Below are 16,818 nucleotides of genomic sequence, written 5' to 3'. Positions count from 1 at the left end.
GCACATTGCCTCGGCCGCCGCCTTGATAGAGACGACCGAGCTCCGTCCAGTGCCCTCTCCTTGTGCTCCGTGGTCTCATCACTGACCGATCGCCTTTTTGTCCTTGTGTCAGTTCTCCCTCCTTGCTCCTGGCCTGTCTATCCTCTATCCAGGCACCACGTCCCTGCTCGTCGCACAGCTTCACATCTGCACCCCACAACGGGAAGAAAAATCAAGACGGCCCGTGGGATCAAAGGTGAGTGTTGGTCTCAACATTGTCCGTGCCCAATGCTGTACCGAAAGGAGGGCCAGGTGGATGGATTTCCTCGTATAGGCCGCCCGCCTCTCATCGGTGCAGCATCCCCAGGTGCGATGCGATGCTCCAAGCGTGAGGGGGGCGGAAAGCGCTCCGCGCACTCAGCCACTCGAGGTTCGGGTCCGGACCGATTGTTGTCCGCCGCTTTCGGTGGACACAACCCCACTCGCGCTTCCTCCATCCGATCCGCTCTCTTCCTCCCGCATCCACACACACACTCACGCGTCCGCCTCTCCCTTACTCCTTCTCCTGGTAGCACGCAACTCGGATACCGGCTTGCCCGCTCCACTTACCTCGTCTCACCTCATCTATCTCATCACCGATAGGTCCGCTCGCGACGCGCTCCTAGGAAGACCTCCTGGATCGTTCCCTTACTTCACGCGTCTCGGAGCATCTCTTGACGCGTAATAAGCCGTAACGCAGTGTCTCCCTTTCTCTTCAAGCACACACTCCTTCCTTCAACAATGCAGCCATCTGCCTTCTCCCACGAGCAAGGTGGCGGTGCCGGTCAACACGGCGGCTTCTACGGTCAGCAAGCCGGCGCGTATGGTACCGGCGGTGCACCTCACCACAATGCACACACTGGTGTACACGGCGGATACGGAGGTTACGCTGCCCACCCCTCGCACGGTGATCAGTCGCCCTCAATGTCCTATCTCCAGCCTGGCAGTGGCCATTCGACTCACATGGGCATGTATGGTGGCTACTCTGGACACTACCCTACCCACCACGCGAACCCCCAACAGCAGCAGCACTACTCCCATGTCAATGCAGCAGCCTTTGGCGGCCAACCCGGAGGAGGTCAATCCATCCTTGGCGGCAACAATGTCGACTACCAGGGTGGCGTGCATCCCTCGTCATACTCACACATGGCTCCTCAACACGGCATGTACTACCAGGATGCAGGCGGTATGATGCACCCCGCACATGCTCACAACATGATGGGCTCTGCCGGTACGATGCCCGGCTCCGGCTACTCTCACCCTAGCGCCATCGCTGCTCCTCTGCAGACGCCTGCTGGTGCAAAGGGATCTGGAAAGGCATCTCGAGCTCCTGCCTCGGGTCGTAAGGGCTCCGTTGGCGGTGTCGGAAACGGCGCAGGTGCACCTTCCAAGAAGGCAGGTGGCGGTGCCAAGGGCGCCAAAGCGCAGGCACAATCCGATGCCATCGCTGCTGCTGCAGCAGCGGGTGTCGATCCCAATGACCCTGTCGCATTGGCTGCCATGGGCATTGTCTTGGATACTCCCGCCTCTGGCAAGGCCAAAAGCAGCAAGGCCAACACCGGTGGCGACAGGCACCATCCATACGGTGGTGCGGCCCCTGGCGGTCTAGCTCCCGACGCCGGCGAGAAGAAGGACAAAGTCAGCAAGAAGAAGGAGAAGGAACGTGAGTCTACGCGCTTAAGGGATACGATGCTGCGCTTTAGGGTAAGCTTACTGACGTGACTTGTCCCTCGTCCGATGTTACACCAGCTGGCAAGCCTCCCGTCCTCAAGTCCCACTTGAAGCCCCCCAAGCAGGCCCCATCGGCATGGCAGGTCTACTTCACTGAGGAGCTGCAGAAGATCAAAGCCGAGCAGCCCGGAGCCCGTCTCAACGTCGCCCATGTGGCCAAGGATGCCGGCCAACGGTACGCCGCTCTTCCCGACGAGAAGAAGCAAGAGTTCCAAAGGCGCTCGCAAGAAGCCAAGCAGCAGTGGGAGCAAGACATGCTGGATTGGAAGTCACATCTCACTCCGGAAGACATCAAGCAGGAGAACATGTTCAGGACGGCTCAGCGCAAGGCTGGAAAGAGTCGCAAGGGCAATCTCAAGGACCCTAACGCTCCCAAGAAGCCTCTCTCTGCTTACTTCCTGTTCCTGCGAGCGATCAGGGCAGACCCAAAGATGACCGAAGATGTCTTCCATGGCGAGCAAGAGACTACCAAGCAGTCGGTGCTAGCCGCTGCAAAGTGGCGCAGCCTCGAGGAACCAGAGAAGCAGCCATTCTTGGAGAAGGCCGAAGCCGACAAGGTCGAATACGAGCGTCTGAGAAAGGACTACGAGGCTTCTCACGGCGTCGGAGGCGATGGTCTGCGCGATGACAGCGAGGAAGGTGGCTCTGCTGTGGGTGGTACTGGAGACTATGGAGGCTACGACGAAGGCGAAGGAGGTGTGCCCCCAAGCTTGGCTGCAGGAGCCGGTGGTGACGAGGCCTTCAAACTTGACAGCCACTTTGGACTGGGTGAGGACGCCGTGCTGGGCTTCTCGAGCAAGGACGAAGGTGGCTTTGGCTTGGAGGGATGATCAGAGCAAGCAGGTAAGGTGACGCTTTCGCCGAGCGATGCCTGTCCTTGAGTGATCTTTATCCTATCCCTGAACCCGCCGCCAGAATCTTCTCCTGGGCTCTCATCATGGACTAGCAGTCTCTATCAGTCTGTCGTGTGGCACTTCTACCTCGCCGCGGTCGTCACCACTTGTACCAACAGCTTGGATTCTCCATGTCCGCCGGCTTCTCTCTTCTACCCCTGCATCGCTGCCCAGACTTTCTCGGTCCCCCCTTCTTCTCTTGTTGCGTCTTTGGCCCCATGTTTCCCCGTTTGTTGTCTCCCTATAGTGTCTGTACGGTTCAAGTCAAGCGACTCGTCCGCTGAGCTGCCTCCATACCCTCTTTGCTAGTGGCCCTCTGCTCCTTCGCGCCGACGCTCTTGGCTCGTGGCTCTTCGAGTTCTGAGCTCTGCTCTGGGGGGAATCTCTCCTTTTGCTCTTCTATGTAACCCCCTTTCTTCTTGCTTGCTACCACTACTTAAGCATCTACATTGCAGTCTACGCTCGTCGTTTGGAAATCGAATGTGGTAAAATTCTCCCTGGCGTGCTGAAGTCGGAAGGTGTGTGATCCATCATGGCCGCTTCAAGGTGTGGGATCTGCAAGATGGGATATGCGGGAGCGGGAGAGGCAGCGTCTTGCCCTCGCTGTCCACGCGGGACGGACGTGTGTGAGGGAGCGTGTAGACAAGGTCAAGGCTCAAGGCGCCTGTGCCTTGTGTCTCTGTGCCCTTTGCTGCCTGGCCCGCCGCCCGGAAGTGGGAGCGGGCAACAGGGAAATTTGTGGCCGGGGGGCGGAGGCTGGTTGAAATTCTTGAGGCACTGGGCCAGTGTCGGTGCGTCGCCCTCCGCTCAGCCAGTTGAGAATTCACAAATCCACCTGGAGGCGGGGGGATGGTCCTGTCCTTCTCGTCGTACCATCGCAGCTACACAAGCGCATACACAGCTACACGCACACCTCACTACCACTCTCCAGCTCACCCATCCCACGCACGCTAGCTCTTTACCAGTTGCTATCACTCGATTGCCAAGCGCATACACACACACACACACACACATACATACACACATACGTACTCACTGCAGCACATCACCTTCCCACGCTGCTGCTGCTCGACAGCAAACACTCGGAACCACAGAGCATCACCTCGCATCATCTCGCATCCTCGTGCTGCTTCGTCATCGAATCTCATTGGACTGTCAACGCAGCTCTCTCCGAGTTCGTGCTCATACGTCTCGTCCCACCTCCCTTGCGCTCCATAGCACAAGTGAACAACTGACAAGGGCCGCCTCTGGGTGGTGAGTCGCACGACACGGCAACAGCAGCCGCTAGTACAGCAGCTCTGCTTGCTCTCCTTCTGGTCTCTCACCGATCGCAAACACTGACTGTCTCACCCCTCACGCCCTCTCCCCGACGTTCAGACTCTCCTCTGTCTCCGTTGCCTCGAAATATGCAGACAAGCCTCGCACCTTGCCATTCTCCCATCTTTCGACCTGCACATCGCACCACGCCTCAGCGCAATACAGAAGAATCTACAGCTTATCAAGTGCGTCCGCGCCAACATCATCACTGGATACACAGGCACTTCCATTGGATAGCCAAGTAGTCGTCCATGCCCCGAAGTAGTCGGCCGCATAACCCCCGTGAGTTGAGATTGCGCTGAGTCGCACGTCGCCTCTGCCCGCCAGCAGCATTTCGACCTGGACCTGTTATTCACACAATGTATTCTACTTCACAGCAAGACCCGTTTCGTCCCATAGACTTGATAGACAAGACAGAGGAACTTCCTCGTCTCCACTAACACCTCCCGCCCACGTCCAAGCACGGAAGCGGGAGTCACAGAAGCAGCATACCCTTTCCAGCACCGAATTCTCGGCAACGCAAGACCACATCGACACTAGCAGCTCCCCTCAGGCAACAGAAACGATGGCAGCGACCCGCACAAGGTCACAATTTCAATCTCCACCCTTATCTGCACCCCGGCACCCTCGCAGCAACAACCGTCGCAAAGATGATGTACGACCAGAGCGCAAAGCCTCCGTGAGGAAGGAGCAGTATGATCTCGACGAAGACGATGATGATGACGAAGATGATGAAGACGATGGCGAAGAGCGGCGACAAGCCATTGGTCTTTACGAAGATGACGACGAGTCGGACCTTTCCGACGCTCCACCCGTTCCTGGAGAAGAAGGGTCTAGCGCCGGAGGACAACTCGATCAATCAGATTTCTCCGACGATGACATGGCTGCAAAGCTGCAAGCAGCCGGCGATGGAGAATCGCTGTTGGGTTCTGGCGACTCTGATGATGGACAGGAAGACGACGAAGAGCGGTACATCATCGCCGATGCTGCAAAGGCGGAATCCAAGGCAAACGCCCGCTTGGAGCGCTTAAAGCTGCTCGAAGCAAAACGTGCGGAGCAACGACGTCGTCGAGCTACCAACAGCAATGGCAATCGCAGTCAATTCGAAGAAGACGCACAGGACGGCGACATAGAAGACCTTCAAATGGGCGACGCAGAGGAAGACTTCGGCTCATTGTCACCAGAAACGATGCGCTTGTTGGGTCTCCCAGTTCTCGAAGATGAACTCTTCCATGAGCAGGAAGGCTTCCATTCCGACTCTGAACCTTCTTTCAGCGACTTTTTCGGTTCCGACGGGGAGGGCATACAGCCGGACGATGACGACGAGCTCACAAGCTTCGATACCTCGGACGAAGACGATGATATCAGTGACCTTGAGGATGCTCTTGTTGGAGAGCCCTTCCTGGCCCACGTTGGTGCAGTAGACCCTGCAGGTGGCACATCTGCTGTAGATCTAGCTGCCGCAATGCAAGCTGGCGTAGACATAGCTAGGCAGGACATACCTCTGCTTGTCATCGAAGATCTAGACGGTCGACTCATCTATGCAAGAGCTGGAGACGGAGAAGCGGTGTTCGGATCCGATGGCGAGTTCGAATTCGTCGACTCTGATGAGGATGACGATTCGGACGATGATGACATTGGCCACGCTCTAGACGCTCGTGACCCGCGCTGGGCCACTCCAGGTTGGAGGGCAGCAGGCAGAGGCCGCGAAGACGATGCACAAGTATTCGAAGACGATGGAGACACCACTGACGAGCTCCCCGACGAGGATATGCCGTTCCCGAGACTGCTGGTCGGATCCGTTGATCCACGCGGCGGACGCACATCCAGGAGAGCTCGGGCAATGGCTGCACAGCTCCGCCGATTGTCTCCCAACGGAACTTCTGCTGGTGGCAAGAGGGGTCAAGATTCTGCTGCCGTTCCCGCCGACGATGCAACATCCTCGGTCGGATCTTCCACTACTCCGGCTACCGAAGTTGATGTACCTTTCCCGCCTGTTGCTGAAAGCTCCAAGCAAGGACAAGCAAAGGCGAACGTCGATGGTGCAGAAGCAAGTGGCAGTACGGCGACGGCGGTGCCACTACCGCCCGCCACTCCCTCGGCCAAGGATCGCTCAGCAACATCACATGCGTCGCTCGCGAAGAGTGCGCAGGGCAGCCGACCGGAGATGGGCAGCTTCATGCCTTCCTCGTCCAAGTCGGTACACCGCGCAGTTATCGATGGCTCATCGCAAGCCGCATCACCCTTTACCAGCAAGTATTCTTTGCAACGAAAGGGCCTAGCTGGGAAGAGGCGACCTCGACGATCCTCGTTCTCGTCTCACGACACGAAGCGTATGCGTAGAAGCTCACTTCCGATCGGCAGCGGAGATCATTTTAGTGAGGCAGTCTTGTCTTCACCAGAGACGATCAAGACGCCTGCACCCTTGCCGATGGACCTTGATGATGTCGTCGACGCATCGATGCTCTGGCGTAGCGGTGACTCGTCGGATACCGGCACGGGCGATGGCCTAGATGAAGACAGCAATGCTTCAGACGATACAACGATGCCATCTGCAAGCAAGAGAACGAGATCTCATACCGAGCAATCGAGCGGCGGCTTCGGTCTGAATTCGAATGCATTCTCGAGGTGGCGCAAGATTCCGATGGGAGCCTTCCGAGACCAGCAGCAGAGTCTGTCAAGAGGGAGAGGAGCATCTCCTGTCAACGGCAACAGCAATTCTTCAGCAGGACCATCAAGGGGTCGTGGTAGGACTGCGACGCACCAGCCACTGGGCAACCTCTTGCTCCAACGTGTGAACAGCCCGGCCGATCGCCGATTTGACCATTCTCCCTTCAGGAGGACGGGCAGTCATGGAGGCAGTCTCCACATGGTCGTGCCTTCGGTCTCTGCGGCTGCGCAGGACAATGCCGGCAGTCATCAGCACCAGCAGTCCTTTATCGTCTCACCCGTTCTGTGGCCAGTACGTGGTACTCGTCGAGGCAGCATCGAAGAGTCAGACTCGACTTCCATCACTAAGAGGCTGGATGAGCGAGATGGTGGATTGAACCTACGTGGCGCATCGCCCTTTGCTCAGAGCAGCACCGTATCGGACACGGGCTCCAGGAAGATGACCAAGCGAGAAAAGAGGGAAAGGAAAGCGCAGAGGGCCACGGCTAGGGCAGCTGCGAGGGCGGAAAAGCAGCGTCTGCGGGAGGAAGGGCTGGCGAGTGCCAGCGTACTAGGCGCTGGAGGGGAAGGCGATGATGCAACAAAAGGTACGGGAGATGCTGCAACCCTCCAGGCACCGCCTCCTCTCCCACGCACACCGAACTTGGGCGATGCGAGCGGAAGTGGACCGCGCCGAGCCCTCACGCCTCAAGACGCCCTGTCGCCTGCGACTGCTATGCCTCGATTGAGGATCACAGAGCCTTCCCCACGCTCGTCACCTGCCCCGCCCACACTGCAGCAGAATGGTACAGCGGCATCAGCAGCGGCAGCTGAGCACGACTCGTCTGTGGCGACCTGGCAACGGAACCAGCAGCAGCAACCTAGTGGAGCTCAGTCCGACACCGCTAGCGCGTACCTTCCAGGTGACACACCACCCACCAAAGCCGTAGCAGTCGGAAGCAGCACCGGTCTGGGCGGCAGCAGCAGTGCGAATATCGCTCCTCGGAACACCCACCCTACCTCTTCTAGCGGTGCGGCTCCCTCTTCTTCCTCCCCCTCCTCCGCAACACCTTCCATGGCGCCCAGCATGTCGATGTTCGGCCCACCACTGGCTTCACCACTCTTTGGAGGCATGTTTGCTCCGCTGAACATGGAAACCAGCGAGGAGGGGGATTTGGAGCTGGACTTGGAGGCGGAGGGGGGCAAGGCGCTGCTCATCTGAGATAGCTGGCCTGAAGAGCCGTTAAGGAGATTACGAGGGGAGGATAGCGGAGCAGGCATTGCAATAGCCAACGAGTGAGCAGGGGAGCATCGTGTGCACTCCTGAGGCTATGCACACCAAGTTGGAAACTCCAGAATACGAATCAGAATCAGATCCAGATCCAGACCCGAAGCCCTTTGACCCCTCCTTCGATTCACTCTCTGTGTCTTTCCGAGCTTTCATCAATGTCACTTTCAATTTCATATGAATTCCACGTTCTGTTAGTGGGATTGGGAGATCTGAGACGGGAGGATCAACGTGAGCAGTGACAGGACAAAGGAAGGTGGGAGACAGAAGGGAAGTCGTACAATGGAGGGGCGAGTGGATGAGACAAGACGGGCGCGGCAGGCCGGGCCAGGTCAGACCAAGACATCACGGAGAGACGTGCGGCAGCTTGGCCACTCTTCGATGGAGGCAACTCCTTCGCATTGGCTACTCCGTCCCCGTCTCCGGTTCCCTCCGCGAATATCGTTGCTGGAAAAGTCTCGTCACCCGCTTCGAAGCGCAGAGCTCTGGCCGGGACCCGCCGAGAATCCTGTGCCGCCGGGACCCCCCCGATGCTAGCAACCGGCGGTAGGTGCAGGTGGTCCCGCCCCGGTAATTGTCCGAATCAGGCACACAAAGTGCATCTGTGCGTGGCTGACCGCACGAGCGAGGTTCGCATCACCGCAAAGTTTGGTCAATCATGTCGTGCACGGTATGGGTACCGGGTAATCCCCTCGCTGCTGATCTGAGGACTCTAGCTGTAAACTTGCCGACACAAACCTCATCCCTGTACGATTGTTCTGCAGGAACCGGACTTGATGCTGTTCCTCACGCCCGCCAGGAATGTGCTTGGGGCAATCTCTGGTAAACAAAGGGGAGAACTCCTGCACCTGCTGGTCTCTGTACCGGACTAAAACTTGCTGGTGTGCCCTGTGGCGCAGCCGTGTATCGAGATCCAGTATAAGGGACCTGCAAGTCCGCAGGCCCTCTGCTCTGTCTCGGATGTTCCGAAGAGCAAGAAGTGGTCGAAATCTGTGCTCGAGGCAGGCATGGTGACGTGCGGGGCACCTCCGGGCCCTTTTCATCTGTCAGGCACCCGAGAGCATGTCTCGGACGCTCGCGACTCTTATTTGTTGTCCCTCGCGTGGCTTACTGCCGTCGCACGTCCGCGTGATGCAAGGACCGACCCATCTCATAGATCTAGAGCAAGCATAGAGTAGAGAACAAAGCCGAGACAGAGACAAAGATTAACCGCAGGGTCTTGTGATGTTCTTCATCGGGAGGCTTTTCTTCATTCCCAACGAGCTTGACACAGGTCAACGAGGACGCGATTCGCTGCCCTGCTTCGCTCCTCAAGGTATGGGCTTGCGAACCTAGAATGTCTCAGTCGGCTTTCTTAGGCAATGGACCAGTAGCGCTCGAAAGCATCGGCCATCTGACTCATTGCGATTTGACGTTGCTCAAGGAAAGTCCAGACGGGTCAAGACATCATTGACGTGTATATAAGAGCCCTAGTCTGTGTGTTCCCTGATCGGTTTTCTCATCCTCTCATCTTCTCCTTCCACTTCCACCTCACCATGAAGTTCTCTATCGCAGCCTTCGGCATTGCCATCTCTGTCCTCGCCTGTGGCGCTCATGCTGCGGACACAAGCGCCAATGATCTCCTTTTGCTGGCCGTAGCATCGACTAATCAGACAATGGGACCTTCAGCCTGGGAATGGCCCAACCAAGAACCTGCCAAGGCAGAAATTGCGAGCAACACGTCTGCGTCGACGATTGATATCGCCACCGTCCAGTCAGAAGTCTCAAGCAGCAAGCGATCTTCTATTTCTCGACAGACGTACAACCTCGGAAACATTGTGGCCAAGAGGACCGACTACACTGTCCTCACCGATGGTTCTGACCCACTCTACAGCAATGCCGCTCTCCAGGCCACTTCGTACCTTACCTACAAGGTCATCAGCAACACTACCACCTACGCTGTTGCCAAGGCAGCTTGCCTGGCTTACTGTGACTCGGTTAAGAAGTGTGTGACTGCCAACATGTACAACGAGATTGGCAACCCTCTGCTGGACCATGTGTGAGTAGTACGAGTAGTAATAAAGAATGAGCTATCCAATCAGACGACTTACCATTTGAGTCCACTCCAAATCCTCGACTTCGCTCTCGACAGATTCTCCGAGAAGTCCAACCGAAAGTGCGCCTTGTACGGAGATGTCCCATCTCTGTCGCAGATGACAAACAAGGGTGGTCAACAGCTCTACGGCAACAACAGTCCCGCCAACTACATTGAGAACTCTGCCGTCTTCTTCACCTCTACCGTTTCCGGCCCTGCTACACCCGCTGGCTACTCTGCCACCTTCGGCCCCCTGACCACCGCCGTCAGCCTCGACGCCCCAGGCTACCTGAAGAAGACATTCCTCACTCAGAACGACCCTGCGACCTGCGCCAGCCTTTGCACCAGCTATACTTCTAACACCTGCGTCTTCTTCGACGTCTTTACCGCCATGATGGGCGACACCGTCGCTACGTACGTCTGCGTACTGTACTCCGCAAAGAAGACTGCTTCTGATGCAACCATGGCGAGCATTAGCTCGATGTCTGTCGCTGCTTCTCGCGGCTACACTCGAAACTAGCTGGGGGCAATTCAAACCTGGCCCTCGAGCCGCATTGTGCCATTGTCAAGATTGGAGGAGGACATCTTGAATATTAGTAGCCAAAGTCCGTCAGCCGAAGTCTTGTCAGCTATTCTTTAATTGCAATCGTCTTCTTCATTCGCACTCGTTCTTCTAGTGTGACAGGGTCGCCGGATCCGACTTGACTTGCCCGTGAAGCTTCAATGACGAGAAGGGGCGTTGCAAGACGATCTCCAGCTCACGTGACCGACAGAGCCCGATGCATGTGTAGGACCAGCTTTACGGGGCGATAGGATCTTGGGCAAGCTGTGTGTGGTGTAGGCCTTTTCCGCGTCGGTGGACCCCTGCCTTCCCTTCTGAGCGCATCGGCTTGTTTCCTTTACGCGTGGCTTGATCTGCACAGATCGGGGGTGAAGGCGTGGAGGTTGTCCAGGGAGAATTCCGCGACGAGGCACCTGAGCAGCAGCCTGACAGAACACAGTGGCGTTTTCTTGCATGCAGCTGAAGCCACCCGTACCCTTATGGCAATTTAAGCGTGAGCTCCGCACACTCGACATCCTTACTTCGTCGTCAGGTGCCTCGCTTCACCTTTGTCAGCTGTCCTTGGCGCTGGCCCCAATCAGATCTCAGCTCCTGCTCTCCACCATCGAGATCTACCCGGAGAGGCCTTGACATTCGGATGCGGTCGTCTGTCAACGTATGGACATCCTTTCCACCCTACGAATCCTATGACCCAGATTGTACCATCCTTCCAATGGGCGTACAGTGGCGTGTGCTACCTCAATGCGGAGCAATCGAGACCACAAGCAGTGACCAGAATAGCACCATGCGATGGCACGCGCTGGACCTCCTGGGCCGGCTCCAGGAAGGCTCCAGATGCTTAAAAGGGTGACGCTCACTACGTTCAGAGGTGAGACCCTCCCATCATCCACTCAAACGCCTGCACTACTCTCCTGAAGACCCTCAAGACTCTCAGCATGAAGCTCTCTCTACTCTGTCTCGGCCTGGTAGCCGCTGTCTGCAGTCTCAGTGCAAAGGCCGATACGTCGACGAGGGCATTGTCCTCCGTTGAGGCCGCACTGGTAGCGGCTGTCCTTAATCTTCAGTCAAACACTACCTTGCTCGCTACGGCGGCAAGCACCACATCAGCCTCTACACCGACAAGCGCCAGCTCGACTGCTTCGCTCAGCAGACGTGAACGATACAATCTGGGTAACATCCTGGCCAAACGTAGCGACTATGTCACACTTACCAATGGCACGAACCCTATCGATGGCAGTGCAGCGCTCAAGGCTCCCGGATACCTGACGTACAAAGTCATCTCCAATACCACAACCTATTCAGCTGCGAAGGCTGCATGCCTCAACTACTGCGACTCGACAAAGGGCTGCATTGCTGCGAACATGTATCAGGAGATCAACAACCCCCTCCTAGACCTAGTGTGAGTTCCTGCTGATCATTGCCCCGGAGTCCCGTGCTGCATTACTGAGGGCCGATGCACACAATTGTCCCTTCTCACAGATTTAGCGAGAAATCCAACCGAAAGTGTGCATTGTTCTCGACGGTGCCTTGCCTTTCGGGACTGACAAATAGGGGTGGACAAAGACTGTACGGCAACAATAGCCCAGCAAATTACATCATCAATTCTGCCGTCTTCTACAAGGACAATGGTCCAGCCACCCCTCCTGGCTACGCTGCAAGCTATGGTCCCAGCACTGAGGCTGTCAGTCTTTTCGACTCTAGCTTCCTCGACTGGCAGCTCGTACCCTCGTACGACCCGGCACTGTGTGCGAATATCTGCAACGACTCCAACCATACCAGTTGCGTCTTCTTTGACATCTGGACTGCAGACATCCAGTCCAGAAATACTGCCACCGTATGCACCCTCTACTCCGCTGCCAAGACCGCATCAGATGCCACTATGTCCAATGTGGACGTGCTCATAGTCACGAACTCTAGGGGCTACTCTCGCTCGACCTAAGCTGTCGCGCACGCACCGCTCTCAACTTTCCCGTACCGGTTGCCCGCAACTACCTCTTAATCTTCGTCAATTGCCAAGGCGCCAAGCATGGCCGCTGGCGGGCCTGCTTCTCTGCGCTTTGGTCAACTTGAATAATAGATCTCCTACAAGCTTCTCTTCTGTCACCGCATAATCACCTACACGTCACTTGATAATTTCTCTGCATGTCACCATAGACTCATTATCTTTCTTCTCGTCCAATGTACAAGTACCCACGGTTCGCTTTCAGAAATCCATGATCTCCTTCCATTCTCGCTTACCTTACCGAAGTCGTCAGGGGTAAAGAAGCACCCGGGGAAATTTCTCCGATTCGCAGGGGCCACGTCTGTCAGCCCTTGGTGGTCAGTCAGCTCGTGGGGACGTGTGCACCCTGGTGCGGACTTGACAAGGATGCCCTTGGCCCTTTGACCTCCTATCATCTCCGTCGCCGATTTGTGTCTGGACCGTCCGACCGTATCTGCAGAAGGAACAAGAGTACCGCCATCTGGGCCGGAGAATTGTGTATTTGTCGTCGCGGACCAGCAGCGGAGATCCGACGCGACAAAGTTTGTTTGGCGCACCTGGCTGCACAACGCGTCTGTGGCCTCGCGTCAGACACTGCTCAAGTCAAGCGGAGAAAACCCACCTCTACACGCGAGACGTGGGCAGGAAGCACCTTCGCGTCACAAAGGCCCGGCCCCACCTAGCCACGCTCGAACCCCTTGCCTGGTTCCTTGCGCCTTCTTTGTACAATGTCTCAGAAGGACAAGCAAACGCAATGGCCGCTCGCTCGCACCCTGACACTACCCCTTGTGGGGAGCAGAGATGACCGAGGTCTCGCCTTCGGCACAGTGTAGGCCACGGCATTCGGGAGTCGCTGCAGCGGCCGGCTTGGATTCTCTGAAGACGACGGTGGCTCCCGGATCCTTATGTATCGTCCCATTGAGGGGCAGCGCCTCGCTGCCCTCCAGATCACCTCTCGTGTGTTCTTCTTTCTCCTTCGTCCACCATGCGATCTGGCCGCTCCACCTACGTACTGTCTGCCCTCCTTTTGCTGATCGCCTCCTGCACATCCGCGGTCGCACAGCAGTATGCCGGCTCGGCCTTCAACAACTCGCTACCGGCTGTTGCCGGTGCGGAGCAGACGTTCTGGAACATCCTCGATACCTCAGGCAAGTCTACCTCCCTTATAACGTACAATAATCTTGGAACGAACGGCAAGCGTTTGAGCCCTTCGAAAGTGCAAAAGGCCCTCATTGTTATCCATGGCCTGAATCAAGACGCCAATGCTTACATGGCCAGTGCGTTGACTGCTCTGAGCCAAGCGACGGCCAGTAATTCGGCCATCAACCGTGATACTGTCGCCATTGTCGCTCCGCTATTTGCAAATGGGGATCAAAAGAGTGAGTAACAAGACTCCATCAGCCGACCTGACTTCACGGCCGGAAGACTCACTCTCGCCTCTGTTCCTACGCTGTCAGACTACGCATACCCCTGGACGGATGGTCTTGCCAATGGCGCAGGCTCCACATCACAAGCGCTAGTCTGGTCAGGCTCCACATGGGCTTCCGGAGCCGTCAATCAATACCCGTACCAGCAGACGACCGTATCGTCCTACGCCGTCCTGGACCAGATGCTGCAGTACTATGGTAATTCGGCGCTGTTCCCGAACCTCAAGTCGATTGTAATTGTTGGTCACTCGCTAGGAGGTCAGATGACAAATCGATACGCCGCCGTTGGGAATGACCTGGGGCTGAGTGTCCCTATTCGGTGAGTGGTATAGTGAAGGTATGCTTGCCTTCGCAATCCTGTCTGACCCATTGCTGGCTCCACCCTCCATGCAGCTTCTGGATGGGCAACCCAGATTCTTGGCTCTGGTTCGATCCGAGCCGACCCGTGTATCGGAATCCCTCATCCTACTGCGCAACCTACGATGCGTGGAGGAATGGTGTCGCTTCCGGCCTGCCCAGCAACTACAATACTGGCTTGACAAGCTCCGGTGGAGCCGCCATCCTTGCACATTACCAGTCCAGGTCTAAGATCTACGCTAGAGGCACGCTGGATTTGGGTGACGATAGTTCTACATGTGGGCCCTTTACCACAGGACAGACGCGAGACGAGCGCTTCTTCGCACAGATTGCCGCCTACCCACTTTCCTCCTCGAACAACATTGACTACATTGCTGCCGGACACGATCAGACCGCCATGTTCTCTAGCACAGCGGGACTGACTCGTCTATTCTATGATAATTTCAGTGGCGACGGTTCGAGGGCGGCCGACATGGGCAACCGCTTAGCAGCTGGCGACTCTCCGGACCCAAGTAGCAGCAATGCTGCACCTCCTGCAATCGTTGGCAATGGGGCTTCCGGTATGAAATTTCAAGGCTGTTGGACTGACGTCACTGCGACTGGTGCTGCGCATTCTTTGCGATACAATGGCACCACATCCGGCAGCCTCAGCGTCGAGAGCTGTACAGCTGCTTGCTCCAAGGCCGGCTACTCCATTGCGGGCATGCTGGCGGGCTCGACGTGTCTCTGTGACAGTGCACTCCAGTATGAAAGCTTGCGAGTCGTCAACAGAGCTTGTCTGACCGCCTGTCCTGGAAATTCGGCCGAGTACTGTGGTGACACTGCGAGAATCTCGGTCTGGTCGAGCAGCACACCCGCGCAATTTGGGGTCGATGCAACGGCTGCTACATCTACGACCAAGACGTCGACTATTACCACCTCTACGTCCAAGACGTCGACTACTACCACCTCTACGTCCAAGACGTCGAGTACCCTTACCTCAAACACTAGGACGTCGACTACTACTACGACGTCTTCGGGGCCTACCAGCACAGGAGGATCCAAGCTTGTTCAGAAGAGTGGCACGTACACATTCAACGGGTGCTATAGTGACTCTATCTCCAACCGAGTATTGACTACTGTCAAGACGGGAGGATCGGTTGAACTTTGTGCTGCCGCTTGTGCAGGCTATGCTTACTTTGGGGTCGAATACGGCGACGTGAGTGTAAGACGAGGAAGTGAATCCAGCAGCCTGTGCCTGGTGTACTGATCATCTTTCCCCGCGCCTTTCTGCAGGAATGCTACTGTGGCCAGACGCTTGGCAGCACTGCTGTACTCAAAACGAGCACAGACTGCAACATGGTCTGCGCACACGACTCTACTGAGCTATGCGGGGGTGGCAACAGGATAGCTGTGTACAAGTCGAGCTCCACCAGCTCCACTTCTACTTCCACTAAGATTACGGCAACTACGACTTCCTCTTCCAAGACTACCAGTACTTCGTCCGTTAAGTCCAGCACGACTAAACCTACCTCTTCTACCGCCGCTGCCGCGACGCTGAGCTCTCAGTACACGTCGCTCGGCTGTTACAAGGACACGAGCAGCGTCCGTACGCTGAATGCTGCCTCGTACACGAGCAGCACCAACACTCCAGCCGTGTGTGCATCGTTCTGCTCCGGCAAAGGATTCCGCTACTCTGGTACTGAGAACGGAAACGAGTGTTTCTGCTCAAATTACATTCTCAACCCTGGCGCTGCAGCTGGTAGCGGCCAGACGGGATGCACCACAGCGTGCCCGGGTAGTGCGGGCCAGACGTGCGGAGGAAGCAACAGAATCTCCATCGTCCAAGACAAGAAGTGGCAACAAAAACTCTTCACCGTCCAATCGCAAGGCAAGTGGGTCTTCCAGGATTGTGTAGTCGATACGGTCAGCCCACGTACGCTCGGCACTACTCTCCAGGGAGGCTCTGCCAACACAGTAGCCACTTGTATGGCATACTGCCGAGCGAAGAGTCTTACGTACTGTGGTGTGGAGTATTCGGGCGAGTGTTTCGGAGCAGCTTCCCTGCCTAAATCACTCACCTCCGCGACCAATGCCGGCTCTAGCGACCCGATCGCTCGAGGATGCAACATGCCCTGCAGTGGTAACAGCACGCTCGCATGCGGAGGCTCGGGTCTGCTCAATTTGTACAAGTACGATGCTTCTCGCGCCTCAACGGGCACAGTCTTGCTTAGCAGCTGAAGAGGCACGTCTGGCGGGAGAGAGAGGGAGTGCCGTTTTCTGATTGTGAAGCTTGTAGTCACCAGTACCCCGTACGCTCTTGTAACATCACCCACTAATTGTATCATCTCCAGATTCTGTCACCGTCAGCTCTTACTCAATTGGACATCTGCACGTTGTCACTAATCTCCGTGCATGTGAAAAGAAGCGTGAACGTGGCTGACTTGCCGGCATTGAGCCAATTACTGTCAGGGGGAAGGGGGGAACGGCAGACAGAGATACAAATGGCGACCTTTATGGAATCGTGTGGCTGCACGGGTAA

At 56.5% G+C, this 16,818-nt stretch overlaps 5 protein-coding genes across 5 annotated transcripts; all 5 read left to right on the top strand.

The window, feature by feature from the left end:
• Positions 1 to 759: 759 nt before the first annotated feature.
• Positions 760 to 2,579, top strand: BCV69DRAFT_300622 (HMG-box; the record flags this gene model as incomplete). The annotated part of the gene is made up of 2 exons (XM_025494477.1): positions 760 to 1,681; positions 1,768 to 2,579. 2 exons carry the CDS (start codon positions 760 to 762, stop codon positions 2,577 to 2,579), a joined length of 1,734 nt encoding a protein of 577 aa, XP_025346463.1.
• A 1,536-nt stretch (positions 2,580 to 4,115) lies between these two features.
• Positions 4,116 to 8,007, top strand: BCV69DRAFT_50135 (hypothetical protein). The gene is made up of 3 exons (XM_025495336.1): positions 4,116 to 4,241; positions 4,337 to 7,738; positions 7,789 to 8,007. The coding sequence occupies exons 1-3, from the start codon at positions 4,211 to 4,213 to the stop codon at positions 7,833 to 7,835; spliced, it is 3,480 nt and encodes a 1,159-aa protein (XP_025346462.1). The 5' UTR covers positions 4,116 to 4,210; the 3' UTR covers positions 7,836 to 8,007.
• A 1,424-nt stretch (positions 8,008 to 9,431) lies between these two features.
• Positions 9,432 to 10,669, top strand: BCV69DRAFT_294861 (hypothetical protein; the record flags this gene model as incomplete). Its single annotated transcript, XM_025493885.1, has 2 exons — positions 9,432 to 9,934; positions 10,028 to 10,669. 2 exons carry the CDS (start codon positions 9,432 to 9,434, stop codon positions 10,488 to 10,490), a joined length of 966 nt encoding a protein of 321 aa, XP_025346461.1. The 3' UTR covers positions 10,491 to 10,669.
• A 798-nt stretch (positions 10,670 to 11,467) lies between these two features.
• BCV69DRAFT_300619 (hypothetical protein) lies at positions 11,468 to 12,471 on the top strand (the record flags this gene model as incomplete). Its single annotated transcript, XM_025494476.1, has 2 exons — positions 11,468 to 11,931; positions 12,012 to 12,471. 2 exons carry the CDS (start codon positions 11,468 to 11,470, stop codon positions 12,469 to 12,471), a joined length of 924 nt encoding a protein of 307 aa, XP_025346460.1.
• Positions 12,472 to 13,187: 716 nt separating this feature from the next.
• BCV69DRAFT_284444 (WSC-domain-containing protein) lies at positions 13,188 to 16,663 on the top strand. Its single transcript, XM_025493044.1, has 4 exons — positions 13,188 to 13,892; positions 13,971 to 14,259; positions 14,334 to 15,495; positions 15,573 to 16,663. Exons 1-4 carry the CDS (start codon positions 13,499 to 13,501, stop codon positions 16,515 to 16,517), a joined length of 2,790 nt encoding a protein of 929 aa, XP_025346459.1. The 5' UTR covers positions 13,188 to 13,498; the 3' UTR covers positions 16,518 to 16,663.
• The last annotated feature ends 155 nt before the right edge of the window (positions 16,664 to 16,818 follow it).

The sequence above is a fragment of the Pseudomicrostroma glucosiphilum genome (assembly GCF_003144135.1).
Source record: "Pseudomicrostroma glucosiphilum strain MCA 4718 unplaced genomic scaffold BCV69scaffold_12, whole genome shotgun sequence".
Classification (NCBI taxonomy): domain Eukaryota; kingdom Fungi; phylum Basidiomycota; class Exobasidiomycetes; order Microstromatales; family Microstromataceae; genus Microstroma; species Microstroma glucosiphilum.
The sequence above is the reverse complement of the archived record's forward strand: the minus strand, read 5'-3'. Positions and strand labels throughout refer to the sequence as shown.

Bases quoted from the DNA above. Each gene is read 5' to 3' on its own strand.
- BCV69DRAFT_50135 (XM_025495336.1), top strand. From the start codon at position 4,211: ATGCCCCGAAGTAGTCGGCCGCATAACCCCC. The intron at 4,242-4,336 runs GTGAGTTGAGAT...TCTACTTCACAG, and splicing joins TAGTCGGCCGCATAACCCCC to CAAGACCCGTTTCGTCCCAT. The intron at 7,739-7,788 runs GCATGTTTGCTC...GGGGATTTGGAG, and splicing joins GGCTTCACCACTCTTTGGAG to CTGGACTTGGAGGCGGAGGG.
- BCV69DRAFT_284444 (XM_025493044.1), top strand. From the start codon at position 13,499: ATGCGATCTGGCCGCTCCACCTACGTACTGTCTGCCCTCCTTTTGCTG. The intron at 13,893-13,970 runs GTGAGTAACAAG...CTACGCTGTCAG, and splicing joins TGCAAATGGGGATCAAAAGA to ACTACGCATACCCCTGGACG. The intron at 15,496-15,572 runs GTGAGTGTAAGA...GCCTTTCTGCAG, and splicing joins TTGGGGTCGAATACGGCGAC to GAATGCTACTGTGGCCAGAC.